This window comes from Cibotium barometz, chromosome 62, assembly GCF_041138505.1.
Source record: "Cibotium barometz isolate CiBa-2024 chromosome 62, ASM4113850v1, whole genome shotgun sequence".
Classification (NCBI taxonomy): domain Eukaryota; kingdom Viridiplantae; phylum Streptophyta; class Polypodiopsida; order Cyatheales; family Cibotiaceae; genus Cibotium; species Cibotium barometz.
This window is the reverse complement of record NC_141107.1, coordinates 14338146-14359831: the sequence shown is the minus strand read 5'-3', so window position 1 is coordinate 14359831 and position 21686 is coordinate 14338146. Positions and strand designations below refer to the sequence as shown.

The following is a 21686-nucleotide window of genomic DNA, read 5'->3' as shown; positions in this document are numbered from 1 at the left end:
CAACACATTTGCATACCTTGTATATGAGTTGCATGAGCAACCCCATGGGGATGTTCCACAACAAATGTGGATGATGCTTCTTCTCATGTTTCAACTCTCTGTCGATTTGGTCTAGATCTTCCTCTGAGAAATGCTTCATGAGACTTGTTTTGTCACCTAGACCATACCTATGTAGGAGGAAGTTCTTGCTTGCGAGCGTCTTTTTGGTATGAACCCTTGTCAAGCTTCATTCGGTAAACATGGACATATAACAAGTGCCAAATGCTAATTTTGACCCTTTCATTTTGAGAATTGCCTTGTACCTATTTAGATTACAATCTAAAGCAAGGACCATCTCACTCTTCTCCTTTGGTAAAAAAGAAACCACCATGCAAAACACTCGCACGTGGGTATTCACCTCATTGCCAAGAAAAGAACAATGAACATAGATCCATCATCCAATAGCATGTACTGAATCATATTACTCCTTGAACCCCTAAATCTTGACCAACACAAATTGAGAACACAAATTGAAAAGCGTTTCAATGAGATCGCTAAAAAAGGAGACCTCGCTCAATGCGTGACATCCCTGCCTTCAAGTGATGATTGCCATTGCACACAACCAGATTTTGGCCCACTAGGTGCTTCCAGAGAGCTCCTTCTTGAACCTCCGGACCTTGGCTCAAGGCTCCTCAATGTGTTGCATCCCACATCCGTTGCTCATTTGGGGTGATGGTGGTCACTTGGATCCCACATGGTAGTTCCTTAGAGACAAGGAATGACCAAGATTGGCCAGGTAACCCGTTTGGTCGAATTTGTCTTTGCTGTGACGGCCCCGATGTAGTAGAAAGAAATACGTTGAAAAAATGAATAAAAAGACCAACACATTCGCATACCTTGTATACGAGCTGCATGAGCAACCCCATACAAATGTTCCACCTCAAATGTAGGTGATGCTTCTTCTCACATTTCAACTTCGCATCAATTCGGTCTAGATTTTCCGTTGAAAAATGCTTCATGATACTTGTTTTGTCACCCAAACCATACCTATGCATGAGAAAGACCTTGCTAGCGAGCACCTATTTGGTACGAACCCTTGTCAAGCTTCAATCGGTAAAGATGGACAAGTAACATGAGTTAAATTTATAGTTATTTTTTACCCTTATCACCCTAGATGTAATTGAGAATTGCTTGGGTGAGGCTCTTCAACAGGGAGAGCGCCCTGGTGGCGGTGGGGGAGTGCCCTCACTCTAGTTATCAGTCTAGATGTAATTGAGAATTGCCACTGCCGCTGGGCTCACTCCTCGAGGGTGAAGCAGCTCCGGGGGAGGGGAAGAGAGAGAGAGAGAGAGAGAGGGGGGGGGTTGGTAGTGAGGGCTAGGCAGGGACTTTGCCCCTGGAACCGCAAGCACCAGATGCCCAGGGTGCCTTAGTGTGGCGCGGGGGCAAGCGCGGGCAAGGTGTCCCATTTGGCGATAGATGGAGCACTAGCCTGGGAGACCGGGTAACTTCACCTGTAAAGGAAATATGAGTGGTTGAGGTGGGGGATTGCCAACTGATGGGGCAAGTTCTCCGGAGAGGCTACAAGTATCTGGAGCGTGGGGAGTCTGGCTGTCCAAGTGACTCTGTGATGCAGGCAGCCGGAGCAAGGAGGCGGAGGCAGGGGGCGATAAGAAGGTGCTGGGTTGGGATGGGGACTCACTGGCAAGGGCAAGGGCAAGGGTGCAGGGGGGCTCGCACAGGTACAGGCGGAGCTCAAGCTCGAAATGCAATCAGCTGAGTTTCAGGGTTATGTAATCTAGTTATATACACACGAAACAAAAGTCCAGCCCAAAGGGCTCAGCGCCATTCTTGTACTTATCTACATAACCCAGGAGTGTGTCTATTAAGGGGAAAGGAGCTGGATTTGTGTTTAATTTTTAAATGTGACGACTGCACTTTCCCTGGTGCTAGGAGTGTTGATTTTGCAAAGGTGCTAGGGGTGTTGAGTTATGTTTCGTTGCATGCTGTTTTTCCCCGTTTCATATGGCAAAGTTCCCCCCTTCTTGATCATTAAAAGCATTTTATGTTTCCAATTATGACAGCTCTAAAGAAATGGAGGATTCCAGCCGTTTCTGCTGAAACGGGCAGTGCATTTCCTCGTCCATCTTGGAATCACACAGCATGTGCATTCGAGAACAAAGTGATTGTGTTTGGTGGTTTTGATGGCTGTTTGCAATCCGCTGAGATTTCAGTCCTATCTTTTTCAAATGATGGATGTGGGTATACTAAATGCTGCTATAATACTCACAGACATGATTCATTTTCTCAGTAGCATAGACAATGTTTCTGATTGTGCAATTTATTGATCTTGGGGGATACAAATGGATATAATTGAATAACAATTTTTTTGCCAGATTCTTGCAGCTGGTCACAACCAAGACACTCCATGGGTGCATCACCATCTCCATTATCTCAACATACTAGCTGCTTATATCAAGAAGGAAGATACATGGTGGTTTTTGGTGGCTATAGTACAGGTAGTGGGCATCTAAACGAGTTTTGGATCTTAGATTTGCACTTAATGTCATGGACGTCTCCAGAGTGTTTTGGAACTCCACCTTCATCACGTCGCGGGCATGGAGCAGCAATTATCAGAAATAAAATGTATATTTTTGGAGGGTTTGATGGTACCTCACATCTTTCTGATACTCAGGTCCTAGACTTGCAAAGTTTGACTTGGGATTGTCTCAGCACTAAAGGAGAGGGACCAACTCCTAGACGGCATCATGCGTTAGAAGCTGTTGGGGAACATCTGGTGGTTTATGGAGGATATGATGGAGATAGATATCTTGAAGATGTTTATAGTCTTGATATCAATACAAATTTGTGGAGATCTTGGGATCTGTTGAAACCGAGTGTAAGCCCTTCAAATGATATTGGAGGTGGTGGAACAATGTTTGGACGATCTTTGCACACGATGACTCTTGACAAAAATCGTCTGGTTGTTTTTGGTGGTGTTTATGAGAATGGGCCCCTGCAAGATGTCATGTTTCTTGAAAGTGTTGCTGGTAAGTGAGCCATTATGATCTTATTAGATATCCTTATTAACTGGTTGTAAGATTCAAAGATCCCTCTCTCTTTTTATTTGAAAGTTTAATTATGTTTAGATAGATTCCAGGGTTCAGACCTTCTAGCTGTGCATTGGCCAGCAGGCTCTATGCCTGAGGAATCCATGTCTTTCTTGCGGCATGGTACATAGAGATGCAGATGCGAGGTACATGTGGGTCCGAAGATGCAGAGAGGGGCTCTGCGAGCTATATGTGGCGGTATGCTACTTTCCCCCAGCCCACTCCAGGTTTGCACCATCAGGAGAGTCGCCCTATATGCCACTATATGATGATATCATGAGGTTTGCCAGCATGGGAGACATACTACTATTGGGAGACTTTAATGCACGTACAGGCACAGAGCAGACAGAGCTGTATGATACTCAAGAGGCTATGTACCGGGAGATCACGGCAAAGGATTTAGGGCTGCAGAGATCAGCACAGGATGAGGGGGAGATTACAGATTATGGCAGGCATTTTCTCACACTCGGGAGAGCACATGGGTTGGTCATATACAATGGCCTATCGAGATGGCAAGGATCAGATGCTCTCACACACTGGAACTCTAAAGGGGGAGCGAGCACAGTGGACTACTTGATGGGATCTCCTTCATTGATACTTGATGTGCGGGGTTTCACGATTTCCAGTAGGCCCATTGGCATAGCAGTCGATTATGCATACCTAAGTTTCACACTAGGTAGATCCCCGAGAGATGGGCCTGCCACTCATCTACCTGGGTACCCGAGATATCAGTTTACACGTGAGACAGTTAAGGTTTATCGAGATGTAGTATCTAATGGCTTGTTTGGTTTAGACCCGCATAGCCCTCTAGACAAGATCACGAGAGGATTGGCTGGTGTACTACATGCATCCGCTTCATATGCGTTTCCCTGCACTATGATCGCCCCCCCCCCCCCCCGCCCCACAGAACAGTTGGTATGATGATGAGTGTCGTGAGACACGAGCACAGCTACAGCGTGAGATTGCCATTGGGACTCACACACACACAGACAGGCCAGGATGATCTTTCAGCGCCTTGTGCGGAAGAAGAAACGAGCCTACCTGGCTAAGCTAGAGGAGGAGATCTACCAACTCTTCCTGGGGAAGGACAGCAAGAGGGCATGGGAGATGTTTCAAGAGAGATAGCCTGGTACTCCGATTATTGCACTTGAGGCATGGCATACTTATGCTAGAGAGCTATATGATGCACCAGGACGGCCCCCCACCCCCCCTCCATTATGAGCTAGACCGGCTAGCAGCACCTTTTTTACTATGCGGATGGTGCTAGATGCGATAGACAGGTTATAGAATGGAAAGGCACAGGATCATGATGGGCTAGTTGGAGAGCATTTCTCATATGCGCACGACACTTTGGCTCCGCTCATCATACATGTGTTTAATCGTGCCATTTGTGAGGGTTTCCCGGCAAGTTGGACAGAGCATATCATTGTACCACTCTTTAAGAGTGGGGACCTCATGGTACCAGGCAATTACAGGACGATCATGATTGGTCATTACTTGGCCAAACTATATGGCTCTATATTGGAGTCAGAGTTGAGCCGCTGGTCAGAGAGGCATGGTCATCGAGCACATGGACAGGCCGGCTTCAGGAGAGGATTTACTACCTTGGATCACATACTGACACTTCGGGCACTTATTTAAGAGGGCAGGGCACAAAAGAGAAGGATATACTGCTGCTTTGTGGACTTTCGCAAAGCCTTCGATACCGTACCACGTGCTAGGCTTATGCACAGACTGCATGACATTGAGGTACCCGAGGATATGCAGTGGGGGATATATGCTTTGTATGAGTTTGTGTGACAGGCAAAGTCCGAGCTCCAGGCGGAAGCGGACTATCCGATATGGTGACCAGCACGATAGGGGTGAAGCAGGGATGCCTGCTACTATCGCCCACCCTCTTTGGACTGTACATTGATGTGGTCTCCGATTATGTAGATAGATTGGGAGGCCCAGGGGCATGCCTGGCAGGGGTGTTGATACCCATCTTGTTCTATGTTGATGATATTGTTCTAATCTCAGACTCTCCGGAGGGATTAGAGAGACACCTGGATGCATTACAGGCTTTCTGTGCATGTCACCAATTGGCCGACCATTTGGTCCATCTCCAGTTTTTGTGTCTCGTTCACTTGAGGCCAGGCCGGTGTCTCATGTGAAGAGGCCAGTTTTTTGCTTGACATGGACGGGAGCCACACTGGTGCCACCCGTGTGTTAGTAGGAAGGTGTCGTATGGACGGGAGCCAGACTGGTGCCACCGGTGTATGACCTGGACTGTGTTCTATCCATGGGATTGTCACGCCAGTATTTGTGCCGTTTCTTACCTATGGGACTGTCACTCCATAGGGAGGCTCGTGCTTGGAACTGTGTCTTACCTATGGGACTGTCACTCCATAGGAAGACCAGGATTTATGTTTTACGTCGTGCCATTTTTGTGCCGACAGATATTTTGTACTTGTTCCATGAACGGGAGATATGTCCATGATACTATTTGCACATGCACTCATGTTTTGCATGTTTGAAACTGTTTTCGCATGACTTGTATTTTTGTGTTTGCCTGCTTGACGTGTCACTTACTGAGCGGGGACGCCTGCCGGTGAGTCCTGAAGTTTGCTCTGTCTTCTGACAAGTTTTGTTGCATGTGAACAGGTGGTAAGTATATTGCACATGTTGGTTTAATATCTTATTTCTAACCTTTTGTTTTATAAGGTTATATGTTCACATTCACTTAAAAGTGGGCACCCACTTAGGCGCCAAGGTGGGGGAGCCACACTTGACTTGTGTGTGTGTGGGGGTGGGTGCATGGTCACCTACCCACACCACCATGGAACTGGCCGCCCACATGCAAACATGGGGAGCCAACCAGCTCTAGTCGTGCAACTCCCCCTCCAACCTTTACAAAAAGGAGCCACCACCTCTAACGTGAAAAGGCAGCGAACATCTCCTCCGCTTCAGGCTGTATGCTTGATCCTTCAGTCTGCTCCTCCTCGTGGCACCCAGGCAGGTGCTGAACTGGCTGCGCATGTTCTCCCAGGCGACTACTGAACAGGCTGCGCTTCTGCAATCCCTCCGCTGGCTGCGCTAGTCCTTCAGCCGGCGGCTGTTCTCTCTGCACTACAAGCGGCGCAGGCTGCAGCCAGGCGCCTCTTATCCATCAGGCGACTGTTTCCCCATCCTCTCAGGCGGCTGTGCTCTCAGCAGGTGTCTGCGCCTGTTTACCAGCCTGCTGTCCACTCTTGCCGGTGATTGTGTGCCACCCTCTAGCAGGCGGCTGCCTACTCAGCAAAGCAGCTGTGCGCTCCATCACCAACAAGGCTGCTGTGCTCTGCATACTGGTGGCAGCTGTGCCCTGCCTACAGGCGGCTCCTGCTCCATCTGTTTCAGGCAACTTCACCACTCATCCACTTGTAGCCATAGGCGGCTGCGCCTGTCCACAGCTGGCGACTGCGCATGCCTCTCCTCCCATACAGGTTTTTGTGTTCTTCACCAGGCGGCTACATCACTAGGCGGCTGCAGCAAGACAAGCTACGCCTCCTCCTCCACAAGAAGGCGGCTGTGTCTTGCACAGCAGGTGGTTGTGCCTCCTTTCCATAGGCGGCATCTCCCTTCTTCAAGTGGCTACACCTTCAACACAGGCAGCTCCTCCTCCTTCCTTCGACAGGCTGCTGCTGTGTCTTGGTGTCCTCCACTCGTAGCTGCACACAGACAGACACATCTGGGTATTGGTCTTCCATCTGCAAGCTACAAGTAAGTGAATTCAGATTTAAGTTAAGAACTTTGTGATAAATCTGATAAGGAATTCTCTCTACGGCAACACCTGTTCGGTGCCGGGTAGTCCAAGCTCTTGGAGAACCACGGTCCAAAGGTGCTGAGATTGGGAGAGCCAGGCGTTAGTACGGGAGGGCCTGTTTGTGCGTGGTCGTGGAACACCAGTGGGGCGCTCTCCGCGGAGTCTAGTGAAGGCACAGGACCGTAGAGATTGGACCACTCAAGTGGTCGCTCTACTTCGAACATCTACTTCGAACCTTTTTGTTTGGTACTGGACATCATCTGGTTCTTGGAACCCATGGAGCATTGTATTTGTTAAATACTCCCAATAAATACATCATATATTGAGGGGGGGGTTGGCCCGTTCCGGCTCCAGTGCTGGTGTCCATCTATCTCATTTCATTTCATTTCAAATTCCAGTTGTTATTAAGTTGTCCATTTCAAATTGTGATATTAAGTTGTGCTATTACGCGTGTGGGTGTCCAACGGAGTCTATTCCCACTTGACGGGATTGGTTCCATTGGTATCAGAGCACGGTTGTTTCCCTCTTCCTAGTGGGGAAACGAACCTGTGTATTGGACACCCCGCTTCTAGCACACTTAACACAATGGACAGCCAAGGTAACCCTTTGGAAGTGCCTAATTCGAGGGGTCCATCTAGTGCCTCTCGTGGTTCTGATGCTCTGCGAGAGGAAGGCACAAGCCCCTTGAAAGGGTTAATGATAGTGAATCAAAGGGTCAACTGTCTCGAGGAAAGACAGTCATGCTAGAAGAAGAGCCTGATGCAAAGAGGGCTGAAATGGAACATACGAGAAAGCTTTTGCAGGCACAAGAGCAAGAGTTAAAATTTTTGCATGAAGATCCCCATGTGCAAAGTGCCATTGAAGCTAGGAAAGCTGATGCAATGGTAGATGTAACTTTTGAGTCCATGGCACGGGAAGTGGGCAAGAAGCCAAGGGAATTGGCACTTTCCTACCTCCTCCGCAAAGGTGACATCAAAGAGGGGGACGACGGAGAGCTGAAATTCAGAAATCCACCTTGCTTGAAGCATGGAGATCCCGCATCTCCAAGGTTGAGGTCTTTTATGCAAAAGGAAGAGGTGACAGTCACTTCTCGTCATGCATCTTCTCCACAAGGCACAAAGCCTGACAGATATATGTATGCTAGTGCTCATGGAGGGCATGAAAGTCATATGCATTCAAGACATGTATCCCATGGTAGGGGTGACAGGTCTGCAACTAGAAGAGCTTTGCCCACTGAGTTGTCTCATGGAGAGACATTGTCTTATGCAGGAAAGTCACATGTATCTGACTCTCAAGTTCGTGGAGCACATGCCACCGTGCCTCATGAAACTTCTATGATGACCCATGGAGCCCATGCAGATAGGGCTGCCCCGTTGGAAAAGGGGAAAAGAAAAAGAGAAGACCATGAGCCTCATGCCAGAAAGCTCAAGGAATTTAAAGCAGGTGACAAATCTGTTAAGTTTGATGTTTTTCATGGAGAGCATGATGCTTCCAAAGTGTTAGCATTTGTTGCACAGTTTGACATTGCCTTTAGCGATGAGGACTTCACTGAGAAGTCAAAAGTACGCCATGCTAGCATGTTTTTGAAAGGGACCGCTGCTCATTGGTGGATCACTGAAAAGATCACCAAGGACCCCATTTGCACCTGGAAGGAATTTAAGGATAGATTCTATGCTCAGTTTTTGCCACCAAATGCGGAGCAAACTCTCATCCAAAAGTGGGACAAACTTGAGCAAAGAGATAATGAAAGCGTGCAACAGTATGTCAATAAGTTTTGGAAAGTGTTGCTGGAAGTAACTCCTTTTATGCAAATCACGGAAGATGAAAGAAAGAGGAAGTTTCGCTCCGGACTGCAACCAGCATATCGTTCGTGCATTGAATTGCACCCGAAACATACTTTGCAACAGCTCACAGCTTCTGCTCTTGCTACGGAGCAATTGGTGCTCAAAATTAAGCAGGATCAAGGCGATTCAAAGGGGAAAGACAAGGCTGTCCCAAATCTGCAAAAAGGTGGATAGCCACCTAAAAAGAACTTCCGGGAGACCCACAAGGGAGGTAGAGCTGAAAATACCTCATCTAAAGATCTGGGCCCAAAGAAGAACAAATTCGGCTTGACCCCGGAGCAAAGAGAGCAATATGCCAAGGAGGGAAAATGTTTTTCTTGAGGTAGCAAAGAGGCAAGACCACATGTTTCGACAATGCCTTGACCGCAAACCAAAGCACGAGGACAAGTAGACCAAGGCTAATGTACATGCAGTTCCCGATGTGCAAGTGAACATGATGCAAAAGAGTGAATGGTATGCAAGGCTTGGGGACAAATCAAGGATCAGCCCGCCTTATTCATGTTTGATGACTGTGCAACCGATAACTTCATCTCTATGCAAACGGCAGCTGCATTGGGTATTGAGGTTGAGAACATGGGACCTCAGATTGAAGCCGAAGCTGCATTTGTTGGTAAAGAGGTGCAAGTTACCCCATTGATAGGGAAGTTGCGCATACATATCCAGGGCTACCTTGATAATGAACATTTCCTAGTTGCACCACTAAATGGATGTGATGTATTGTTGGGCAAGCCGTGGCATCATAGGCTTGAGCCCCGCAAAGAGTACAAGACCAATATGATTTCTTTTATGCATAAGCTTACCATCAAGAATAGATTCCCAATTCCGCGTATTGATGATATTTTGGATAAGCTTGATGGTTCGGCTTGTTTCAGCCGACTTGATTTGAAGAGTGGTTATCACCAAATATGAGTGGTGCCACAAGATGTCCCTAAAACTGCATTCAGGACAGCCTTTGGATTATATGAATTTTTGGTAATGCCTTTTGGCCTCACCAATGCTCCTGCTACGTTTAATCGTATGATGGATAGGATATTCCGACCCCATGGCAAATTCACAGGAGTATTCTTTGATGATATCTTGGTTTTCTCCAAGAATGAGCAGGAACACAGAACTCATTTGGTCACAGTGTTCGAAGAGTTGCGGAAGCATAAACTTTTCATTAATGCCAAGAAAAGTGAGTTTTTCCTTTCAGAGATTCATTTTTTGGGTCATATTGTATCCAAAGATGGAGTAACAATGGATCCTGCAAAGATAGAGACCATTCGGAATTGGCCCGAATTGCAAAACGTACATCAAGTACGTAGTTTTCTGGGATTATGTTCGTATTATAGGCGTTTCATAAGGCATTTCGCTATGATAGCCACTCCTCTACATGACCTCACAAAGAAGAAAACCACTTTCAAATGGACTTCAAAAGAACAGGATGCTTTCTTGCAGCTCAAGCATGCTATCATATGTGCTCCAGTATTGATTGTTCCTGACTTGCACAAGTCATTCATAGTTGAATGTGATGCTTGTGGTGATTGCATAGGAGCTGTCCTAAATCAAGAAAGGGCATGCAGTTGCATACGAGAGCCGTCGTTTGCATGATGCTGAGCTTCATATGGATATCTATGAGAAAGAGCTCTTGGCTGTAATTCATGCTTTAAAGATATGGAAACATTATCTTCTTGGGACTGAATTTGTAGTCAAGACAGATCATCAAAGCTTGAGATACTTTCTATCTCAAACGAAGCTTTCAGCGGAGAAGCAAATGAGAATGGCAAACTTTCTTTCCATGTTTCATTTGCAGATTGTGCATACTCCAGGAAAGAAAAATGTGGTGGCCGATGCAGTATCCAGGAGGCCTTATGTAGCTGCAGTCTCAGTGACCTCTCATGGAGACGTATCTGCTATGAGAGATTTGTATCATTTGGATGCTGATTTTTGCCATATATGGACTGATTTGATGGCTGGTCATTCACAGGCCTCTCATGTTATCAACGAGGGTTATCTTATGAAGGATAATTGGCTATGTGTGGTGAAGGATTTGCGTCCAAAGGTTATGGAGGATTGTCACGCTCCACCTTATGCTGGTCATAGAGGTATCATGCCTACTACACGCATGATTGAGAGATATTTCTTTTGGCCAAGCATGCGTAAAGACATTGAAGCTTATGTGCGTGCATGTATTACTTGCCAAAAGGTGAAATTTGACAGGCAAAAACCTCCAGGTTTGCTTCAGCCATTGCCTATTCCCTCGCAACCTTGGGAAAGTATTACTATGGATTTTATTATGGACTTGCCTAGATCCCAGCATGGGAATGATGCTATTTGGACCATTGTGGAAGCTCATTTCTTGCCCATCAAGAAAACCATTCAAGCTGATCATATGGTAAAGCTTTTTCTTGCTAATATCTGTAAGCATCATGGCATGCCTAAATCCATTGTTGGGGATAGAGATCCCAGGACTACAAGCCTCTTTTGGAGGGCTTTATTTGATAATATGGGTACTAAACTTGAGTTTTCATCAGCTTATCATCCCCAAACAGATGGCCAAAGTGAAGCTGCAAATTCAGCCGTGTTGGATTTGTTGAAATGTTATGTGGCAGATCACAAGACTGCATGGGAGAAGTATCTTCCCCTTGTTGAGTTTGCCTACAACAACACGATACATGCCTCCACGGGAAAGGCTCCGTTTGAGATTATTTATGGTAGAGTGGTATTGCCACCCATCCTTCGTACAAAGGATGAGATTTTTGTAGCTGATGAATATGTTCATGACTTGGATGTAGCCTTTGGCTAGGTACGGACAGCCATTGCAAGGTCACAAGATAAGCATAAAATGGCTGTTGACAAGCATAGAAGGGACATGCAAGTCAAAGAAGGTGATTGGGTTTTGCTGAAATTTGAGAAAGCTAGGCTTCAGAAGAGGCCAGGACGAGAAGGATCATATCCTAAGCTTTCTCCTCCCTATTATGGACCCGTCAAGGTGATTCAGAAGATCAATGAAGTGTCATATAGGCTTGCTTGGCCTAGTCACTGGAAGATTCACAATGCATTTCATGTGAGTCTATTTCGGAAATATGTGGGTCCAGATCCTGACGAGCCTGTCACAGAAGATCCGTCAGAGATTGATGAGCTTGAGGAGATCCTCCAGCCAGAACAGATTGTTTTTCACAAGGAGCGAAAGCTACCTGCAGGGAAGCTTTCCAGGAGATACCTTGTGAAGTTTAAGAATTATTTGCCTATTGATGCAAAGTGGGTAAATGAGGATTATTTTGTTGATTACCCACAGTTGTTGCAGGCATATCTTGAGGCTTTTCAGTTGAGGACAACTCTTTAGAAGCCCCGGGGGATGTCACCAATTGGCCGACCATTTGGTCCATCTCCAATTTTTGTGTCTTGTTCACTTGAGGCCAGGCCGGTGTCTCATGTGAAGAGGCCAGTATTTTTGCTTGACATGGACGAGAGCCAGACTGGTGCCACCCGTGTGTTAGCAGGAAGGTGTCGTATGGACGGGAGCCAGACTGGTGCCACCCGTGTATGACCTGGACTATGTTCTATCCATGGGATTGTCACGCCATGGAAGAGCCAGTATTTGTGCCGTTTCTTACCTATGGGACTGTCACTCCATAGGGAGGCTTGTGCCTGGAACTGTGTCTTACCTATGGGACTGTCACTTCATAGGAAGACCAGGATTTATGTTTTACGTCGTACCATTTTTGTGCCGACAGATATTTTGTACTTGTTCCATGAATGGGAGATATGTCCATGATACTATTTGCACATGCACTCATGTTTTGCATGTTTGAAACTGTTTTCGCATGACTTGTATTTTTGTGTTTGCGTGCTTGACGTGTCACTTACTGAGCGGGGACGCCTGCCAGTGAGTCCTGAAGTTTGCTCTGTCTTCTGACAAGTTTTGTTGCATGTGAACAGGTGGTAAGTATATTGCACATGTTGGTTTAATATCTTATTTCTAACCTTTTGTTTTATAAGGTTATATGTTCACATTCACTTAAAAGTGGGCACCCACTTAGGGGCCAAGGTGGGGGAGCCACACTTGACTTGTGTGTGTGTGGGGGTGGGTGCATGGTCACCTACTACTGAACAGGTTGCGCTTCTGCAATCCCTCTGTTGGCTGCGCTAGTCCTTGAGCTGGTGGCTGTTCTCTCTGCACTACAGGAGGCGCAGGCTGCAGCCAGGCGCCTCTTATCCATCAGGCGACTGTTTCCCCATCCTCTCAGGCGGCTGTGCTCTCAGTAGGTGTCTGCGCCTGTTTACCAGCCTGCTGTCCACTCTTGCCGGTGACTGTGCGCCACCCTCCAGCAGGCGGCTGCCTACTCAGCAAAGCAGCTGTGCGCTCCATCACCAACAAGGCTGCTGTGCTCTGCATACTGGTGGCAGTTGTGCCCTGCCTACAGGCGGCTCTTGCTCAATCTCTTTCAGGCGACTTCACCACTCATCCACTTGCAGCCATAGGCGGCTGCGCCTGTCCACAGCTGGCGACTGCGCATGCCTCTCCTCCCATACAGGTTTTTGTGTTCTTCACCAGGTGGCTGCATCACTAGGCAGCTACAGCAAGACAAGCTACGCCTCCTCCTCCACAAGAAGGCGGCTATGTCCTGCACAGCAGGTGGTTGTGCCTCCTTTCCATAGGCGGCATCTCCCTTCTTCAAGTGGCTACACCTTCAACACAGGCAGCTCCTTCTCCTCCTCTTCGACAGGCTGCTGTGTCTTGGTGTCCTCCACTCGTAGCTGCACACAGACAGACACATCTGGGTATTGGTCTTCCATCTGCAAGCTACAAGTAAGTGAATTCAGATTTAAGTTAAGAACTTTGTGATAAATCTGATAAGGAATTCTCTCTACGGCAACAGCCGTTCGGTGCCGGGTAGTCCAAGCTCTTGGAGAACCACGGTCCAAAGGTGCTGAGATCGGGAGAGCCAGGCGTTAGTACGGGAGCGCCTGTTTGTGTGTGGTCCTGGAACACCAGTGGGGCGCTCTCCGCGGAGTCCAGTGAGGGCACAGGACCGTAGAGACTGGACCACTCAAGTGGTCGCTCTACTTCGAACATCTACTTCGAACCTTTTTGTTTGGTACTGTATTCATTTTTGTACATGGACATCATTTGGTTCTTGGAACCCATGGAGCATTGTATTTGTTAAATACTCCCAATAAATATATCATATATTGAGGGGGGGGCCCCCAAATTGGAGCTCTGTACAGGAGGGTTGGTGTGACAAGCGTATCAAATAGCCATAAATTGGTGCGCGGCTCCTGAAACTGTATGTGTGCACACTGCCTCTCAAGTGCCCCCAAGGCTACATGCCCTCAAGCTAATCTAGCTGCTGCTACCTCCTTCAGGGAGAAACGCGGTCCTGTGAAAGTAACTCCAGAGTAGACATATGACCTGACGTACTCAACCGGCTCCCCTCGGAAAGTGAACTGAGGCTCTGATCTCGTCACCCATGCCTGTGTGGTGTTAAACACCATAACCTTGGTTTTCCCAAGGTTCACTATCAGATCTCTATCTGCACTCAAACCAATCCCGTCAAGTGGGAATAGACTCCGTTGGACACCCACACGCGTAATAGCACAACTTACTCAGTACGTCTGATCCTGATATGCCTAGATTATATGTGGACACAAGAAGAAGATGATCGACTAGTTGGGGAAGAGCCAGCATTCATCACAGATCTAAGAGAGGGACGGATGAGGGATGGAGGCAAATGGAGAGACCACTGATTATGATGATTGCCCGCATGATTCGGAGCAAATCATCAGTACCACATGAGATTGTTCGAGCTGAGCTGGGTGCCGCACCAGTAGTGACCGAGGCTCTATTCCAGGCAGTTATCTTTTTACAGCGGCTATGGGAGCTCCCTCAGCAAAGGTACTCCCGATTGTGATTGACCCCATCCATACAGTTGGTAGATGATGGAGATACTCATTGCTGGTACGCTCAGATGAGATCATGGTTTGACCTACATGGTTTGCAAATAGAGGCACTACCACCCTTTCAGTACAGTCTGGATTGTCCATTTTTGGATCTCACCCGCTCACAGCAAAACCGCGTGATCAGGATGGATATCATCAGAGTGGACACAGAGAGGACATGGACTAGTCCCCTTGAGCCCTTAGGCATGAAAATGGCTCATTACAAGAGCCATTTTCTACACCTCTCACCAGATGATTTTATCACCCGCCCGACATACATGGATGTACACCTATCACATGGGATACGTTGTGCCATTGGACAGATCCGGACCTCATCACACTAGCTGCGGATTGAGATAGGGCGATATGTGCATCAGACCTTGGATGACCGCATTTGTCAGCTATGCTACCAGGAGGCAGAGACAGAGGAGCACTACATTTGCCGATGTAAAGTCTATTATGAGATCCGAGGGAGATATCACTGCCTCTACCGAGAGGGTTTTGGGCCGTTACGCAGGGTCATGGAGTTTGAGGATCAGAGATGGCTGGGATTGTTCCTACTTGAGCTCAGGAGACACAAAGAGACCCTCTTGGCAGACAGGAGACCGAGCCATGATGTACCTAGACAAAGGACCGTGGCAGATTTCTTCGGCACCAGCACCAGCAACCCAGCCCACACACCTCCTGATACCTCCTCCATTGGGCCATCAGGGTACCGACCACGCTTCCAGTGAGTCACCATTGATAGAGGAGTCATCTTATGTCGTGCTCGTCGGCCACGCCCACCAGGATCCCGACCACGGCATCCTCACCATCGCCAGATCAGAGCCATTATTGCTCGGCATCGGAGGCGCCTACCTCGCTTCTACGACCTCTCCATTCTAGACAGCCCCATGGCGGAGATATTTGATCTAAGGAGAGGGCAACACTCCAACTGATCAGCATACATGGATCTACCTGATATACATTTTCCAATATCTTCCAGTATTTTCTACTCAGTATCATCTCGGAGTCTTACAATTCTGATCTTATAACTGTAAGACAATCAGTTTATTGTACTTTTTTAGTCTCATTTAGTTGTTCTCTTTGATGAGACACCAACTTCAGATGTACTCTCAGTTTTGGTCTCATAGGCCATTATGGCCTCTTAGAGACGTTAATATATCATTTCATTTCATTTCTCTCTCTCTCTCTCTCTCTCTCTCTCTCTCTCTCTCTCTCTCGCATAGACAGATCTGCATTGCATTCTTGTATACCCTGCGCATATAGGTTGCATACTGAGCCTCTAGCAGTAGCGCTCCATCCATCACACCCCCCCACTAGCTCAGTACTTTCATAGTTTACTTCATGTCATTTTGTCCTTTTTTTTCTGGACATTCAGAGGACATTGACAGTTGTACATTGATTTGTCTCATAGGTCGAGTTCGGCCTCTAGTAGACGTTAATACAGCTTTCTTTCTTTCTTTCTTTCTCTCTCGCATAGACCCTAGTGGTCTTTTGGAGACTTTAATATAATTTTCTTTCTTTCTCTCTCTCTCAGGACAAGGCATCCACACAATCCATACTATGACCTTCTCACTACTATTTCATATGTGCTCACAGGATTGGGTCTTAAAGGGGGTATTTGGCCTCAGAAGATGATAATCATGATGGGAACTTTGGAGAATGAAAAGAAGAGGCCTCAATCATCCAGGCAAGATTGTCGTGGTTGAGCCGTGTCAAGTAGTGTAGAACATATGAAGCATCAAGCTGTCAGCCCACCTGCGCCCTGCCCTCTGCACCTTGCGCCTCTCGCCCCTCCTACCTGTCATCGCCCTCTTCACCCCCTTCGCCTGCACGCTGTCCCCCCTCCGATCCCTCTCGCCTGCATGCCTGCCTGCATCCCCCCGCCTCCTGCCCTCTGTCCGCCCCATCCAGCCTTTCCCCCCTCTTTTTCTGCCTCCCACCCATCCTCTCCCCTCCCCCATCCTGCGCCCCTCTCTGTTTTGCTTGCCGCCCGTGGTCCTCTTCTGCCTCGCCTGCTGGCTGCTCCGCCTTCCCTCCTTATCCTTCTTTTGAGACCCCTCCTTGCCTTCTTGCTCCCTGTTCCACTACTCCCCTCCCCCCCCACCCCTTCAGTGTTTTCTCAAGGAAGGTTTCCAGTTCTTGGGAAGCTCTTCCTTTCGGCAAGTTTCAGCCTCTTCTAGTCTTGAACCCCCAGGATGACTCCATGGCAGCTGCTCCATCATCCCCGACCAAGGCTCCATCATCCCCGACCAAGGCTGCCATCCCTTGCCTCTCCTTTTCATAAGCAGACCTCCAGCTCCTCGCTTCAACAGTCGCATCCTTAGAGGCCTCCACCTTGGTATGCAAGATTGTGGGTAGCCGCCCGGTGTGCGGACAGCTCAGGGATCTGTTACAGGCTAGACTCCTTGGCACGCTTGGAAAGAATTTTGATATTCACCCTTTGGGGCGCGGCTACTACGAGGTTGAGTTCGACTCGTCAACGGCGTTGGACAAAGTTATGCAGCTGAGCCCCGTCGCAATGCGTACGGTCTAGGCCTTCTTTGCGAGGTGGCAACACGGCCTCAACCATCCGACCCTCTAGATGGTGTTTCAGGATTTCCCGTGACAGTCTGTTTCTAGGCCTTTGGAAGGAATACCTCCTGGTGATAGGTGGTGCTATTGGGAGAGTAATGGAATCCCCCTCCACCGCAGCTTTGGTTCTTGCTCGGGCGGCTGGGATTCCATCCCTTTGTATGTGCATAGCTCCCGTGGAGACAGTATCGCATGCCATATCTCTTCCTTGCCTCTGGGGAGCACCTATTTTGTAGAGAGTGGAGTAATCTGGTCTCCCAGGTCAATGCTTCATATGCAAGCAGATGCGGGACATCTCGCTAGAGCTTGTCCTCGCCGTCAGTCCAGGAGGACAACACCCCCCCCCCCCCCCCCCTCCTTCCCAGCTCAAATCCCCCAGGCAGGAGAGCACCAAGATTTGGCCACGGCTGATACTTATGCCGGAGAGTGGCAAACCGTTGGCCCGAGACGGAGCCACCAGCAGGCATCTTCTAGGGCTGAGCGGTGCCGCCGAATGTGCTAGGTTTACAGAGCACAGGAGGATACGGCTTAGTCAGAGAAGTGTTTCGAGCATTTATCTCAGCAGCCACACGACTGTGATGCCCCCCCCCCCCCCCCCCCCCCACCTTCCAGTTACCTCAAGGAACCCACCTCTGGCCCCTCCTGTTTGGAGGCCGTTACCTCGCCGAGATTCCTCTCCAGGTTCCCAGATCCCAATGGGGCCCTCTGGCCCGCCCTCCCCTCAGCAGCTTCCTCTGACCCGTCTCATTCGGAGCCCGCTCCCCCCCCCCCCTCCCTCCCGCCTCTCCGGAGCATTCCCGCCACCCTCCGGCCGCGCTTGACCCGGAGCGGCGGCTGGCAAGGTCAGTATGCTGCTTGATTCATCATTTCTCAGAGCTGGTTGAGATGACCATTGCCGGCTCGCAGGTGAGGGTTCTCCTGCCAGAGTCCCCAGCCCCCCCCCCCCCCCCCCCCCCCCAGGGTTCTGGGGCAGCTAGTGGATTATAGTTTCTTCCGATGTCTCCCCGTCGAAGGAATTGGTATTTTTGACGGTGGCTCCCATTCGGATTTGTGTGGTGTTTCACCACTCTAGGCCCCTCCACACCAAAGAGTGGTGCGATGATCTTCTCCTTCCCCTTGAGTGCAGCACCGGGACGGAATGGGATACGGAGTCAGCGTCTGCTGCCATCCAGGGGCAGGCAGTTGAGTTCTCTCATCATTTGCATGATCTGCGCATCACCAACGTGCTTACAGGCAACTGCCCCCCAAGTGATGATGCAAGAAGTAGTCTGAGAGGTGGTGAACAGACGAAGAATCCTCAGCCACACCTGCTGCACTTTGGGGCAGTCCCAAAGGCAATGTCACTGTACGACTCCTATGGGTGGGTGCACCTCATGCACTGTGCAGGACGACCACCAATGGCTAGCCACGTGCCAACTGCTAAACTCTTGTGACGTGCCTGCCAGAGGAAAAGAGTGACCTTCTTAGGTCTAAAACTGTCACACAGTTGCTTCCAGTAGTCTCTGAGGAAGCTAGGCGAGATGTCCTGGGAGGACCAGTGGTCTGCTGAAGCGGGAGTACCGTCGACTGGATCCAGTGGCCTATCCTTGCTGAGTATCGAAAAAGGGGGTGGTAGGGCTTTCTGGGCTATCGGGGTCTGTCCACTCCCACTCGCCAGGGTCCCACTGAATCCAAGTCAAAGGTCAGCCCTCCAAGAGCCAGAGTCTCTAGGATCTGTCTCAGGCTACCTGTGCCGGGGGGGAGTTGCAATTTGGAACCCGCCCAGAGGCGGCTTGGTCCTCCTGTCTAAAGGCATTACAACTTACCAATGGGGCCCTTAGGACCTGCCTTTCCCGAATCACATGCCCTTACTACTAGTTGGGGAACATTAGTGCTCGTCAGGTGGCTCACAGCACGGCACGTCAGGTGGCTCACAGCACGGCACAGAGCTCTACCCCTTCTGCACTGGTTACTGAAGATGGCACTAAGAAGTGAGGATCCAGCTAAAAAATACCTCTACCATAACGTCATGGAAGATGTAAGTTCAAACCACTATTGACATACTAGTGCATTGACATGGCATTATTCTGCATGTCTGTCCAATCCCCATGCATGCATCAGGTAATACTTGACAGTTCTTTCAAGGCACTCTTCTTTGCAATTGTGCCATCAAGTAAACAGGCTATGCATTCTCAAACTTACTATGTCATGATTCATACATTGACTGGCATTATTATCACACAAACGAGGTTCCATCCTCAACTGTGGCTGGATGATATAAATTCTTTTTGTCTTACATAGCGCACAGTCTACATGCTAACTCTTGGAGTTGATCTGAAACTTTGTGAGTAGTTTGATTTGGGCCTCTTAAAACATAACGCACCTGTTTTTGTTGTCAGAGCATCTGAGGATGGGTGGTGGTGACTACCTATCCAAGCCTGCATGTCCAAACAGCTCCATGGGGTCTCCTTTTGTTCACATACAGGAGACATAATTGGGTGCAACAAGTCCGTTTGCTATTTTGACTTCTACACACATAATGCAATCCTCTGTATGGGTCCTCAATACCTCACTCGAGACTGTAAATATCTTATTTTTGGTGGCAATTTTGTTAACATTTTTTGTTTTTGTTTGTTTTTTTGAATAGCTGTGCAAGGCGTATATATGAAAAGACTCTTGTTGGAAGAGGTATCCAAGGGTGTTCAGCTTCAAAGAAAAATCCATAGTTGTGAGGAGCTCCTTGAAAAAAGATCAAGAGAACTAGTCACCGTTGTTAATAGAACAACTCAACTTCAGCAAGCTTATCAGGTCTGGGGGTTATGTCAAGGGATTAGATTCCATACTAGCTGTTTGATGGTTATGACTATTATTGCAAAAGATGTATAAGCCCTCACGCTCACACACACACACACATGCACACTATTGATATGTATTGTGCATTTAACATGCTCCAAATAACTTCTTTTTTTGGCAGAATGAGCAAAAACACAGGAGACGCCTGATTGACAAGAATTCCAATCTGAGGAGGAAATTAGAAAAAGCACGGGGCATGATACCTTCCTAATTTCTCCTTGGGTGCATTCTTCACAACGTTTAGAAAGACTCATTGTTGCAGTCAATAAGAAATTAGAGCAGTGGTGGCCATGGAAGGTGTGAGATGTTTTCCCATCGCATTGCTTTTCTGAAAAATTATATTCAACAACAAAATGTTACATGTCAACAATGAGGCAATGTTACACGTAGCTAGGGTGGTCAACAATGAGGCAATATAGGTAATCATGACTCTCAAAGAAAAACAGGATAGAATGAAACCCTTCAAGAATGGACATTGAAAGATCACATGCAACATGGTCCTCTCACCTTACATGGCAATGCGTACAAAGTTGCTGCCCATGAGACCTTAATTATGTATGGCTGCAGCTGCTATAGACAATCTTGGTATAGGATTAATTCTGCTACTGAGAGATAGGGGAAAGGTAGGTGTCTCTAAAGTGTACCGAGTGGTAGGCAATCCATGGACATGTGATGTAATGTAAAGCACATGCATATGTGACATTATACAAAAAGTTCACAGATAATTTCAATTTTTGTTTTGCTTGTTTGAAACTCTCACTATAGTGAGCCATTTCCCTTAGCTTTACAGCACTTCATAGATAGGCCACGATGGTGAGTTCTTCCACACAGCCTTGATGTGCCGTGGTTGATCAAGCCTGAGGATGCAGATTCTCGCCTGGTTTTTAGTGATGGAAAACTAGAAGGGTCGCGCTTTCTTGTTTGACTGGATGGTGAGATTTTGGGAGGATCAAAGTTTTGTATGAGGTGCTCATTATGTTGAGGAGTTCTTGTCCTTGCCGTACAAGCCTATGATTCAATGTGTAATTAGCCTCTGTATGGTGTCCTCCATCCCTTGTTTGACCTCGGAATATGTACATGCCATAGTGGTAAGCACCTTTGTTGTATTGAATACATTGCTCCAATGATTTGCTTATGCACTTTGGGTAATAATCCCACCTCCCTACCATATTCCTAGTTCAAGCATTCTAAAGCATTGTGAACATTAATGTTTGGCATTTATTCTTCAAATTCAAAGGAAAAAGTCTTAGCGATTGTGTTGTAGCAACCTTGTAAAAGCATAAAAAGAAAGTTTTAACTAGACCTAACACAAGCGAAATTCTCCGCCCCATATATCAATGTTGGATGATGCAAGTGACTCAAAACACATTCATTTGTCTACCCTTATCCAAAATAAAAGCCTTAAAAATGGCTTTTTTGGCTCGGTTTTGCAAAAGCGCAAGTGTTATGACTTAAGTGAAGGTAATGTGGTTTTTGGAAATGCATGTATTTTTCCAAGTTGATGGCAAGCTTTTGCAATCCTTCTAGAGGGTGCTATGCACAAAGTGTACTTTGGTGATAGTTAAGGTAGATTTGTGCTTAGTATATTTCCAATATGGTGAAAGATGATTCCAAGTATCCATGGAATATCATCGCCAT

General features: G+C 47.7%; 1 protein-coding gene across 1 annotated transcript in view; it reads left to right on the top strand.

Annotated features, from left to right (window-relative positions):
- LOC147604165 (uncharacterized) overlaps positions 1 to 20792 on the top strand; it is a 125945-nt gene extending 105153 nt beyond the window's left edge. Inside the window, exons 11-14 of the mRNA XM_086795298.1 lie at positions 2064 to 2237; positions 2376 to 3029; positions 19843 to 20003; positions 20170 to 20792. Of these exons, the coding sequence (XP_086651424.1) occupies positions 2064 to 2237; positions 2376 to 3029; positions 19843 to 20003; positions 20170 to 20259 (1079 nt within the window). The 3' untranslated portion in view covers positions 20260 to 20792. The remainder of the gene's footprint in view (positions 1 to 2063; positions 2238 to 2375; positions 3030 to 19842; positions 20004 to 20169) is intronic.
- The last annotated feature ends 894 nt before the right edge of the window (positions 20793 to 21686 follow it).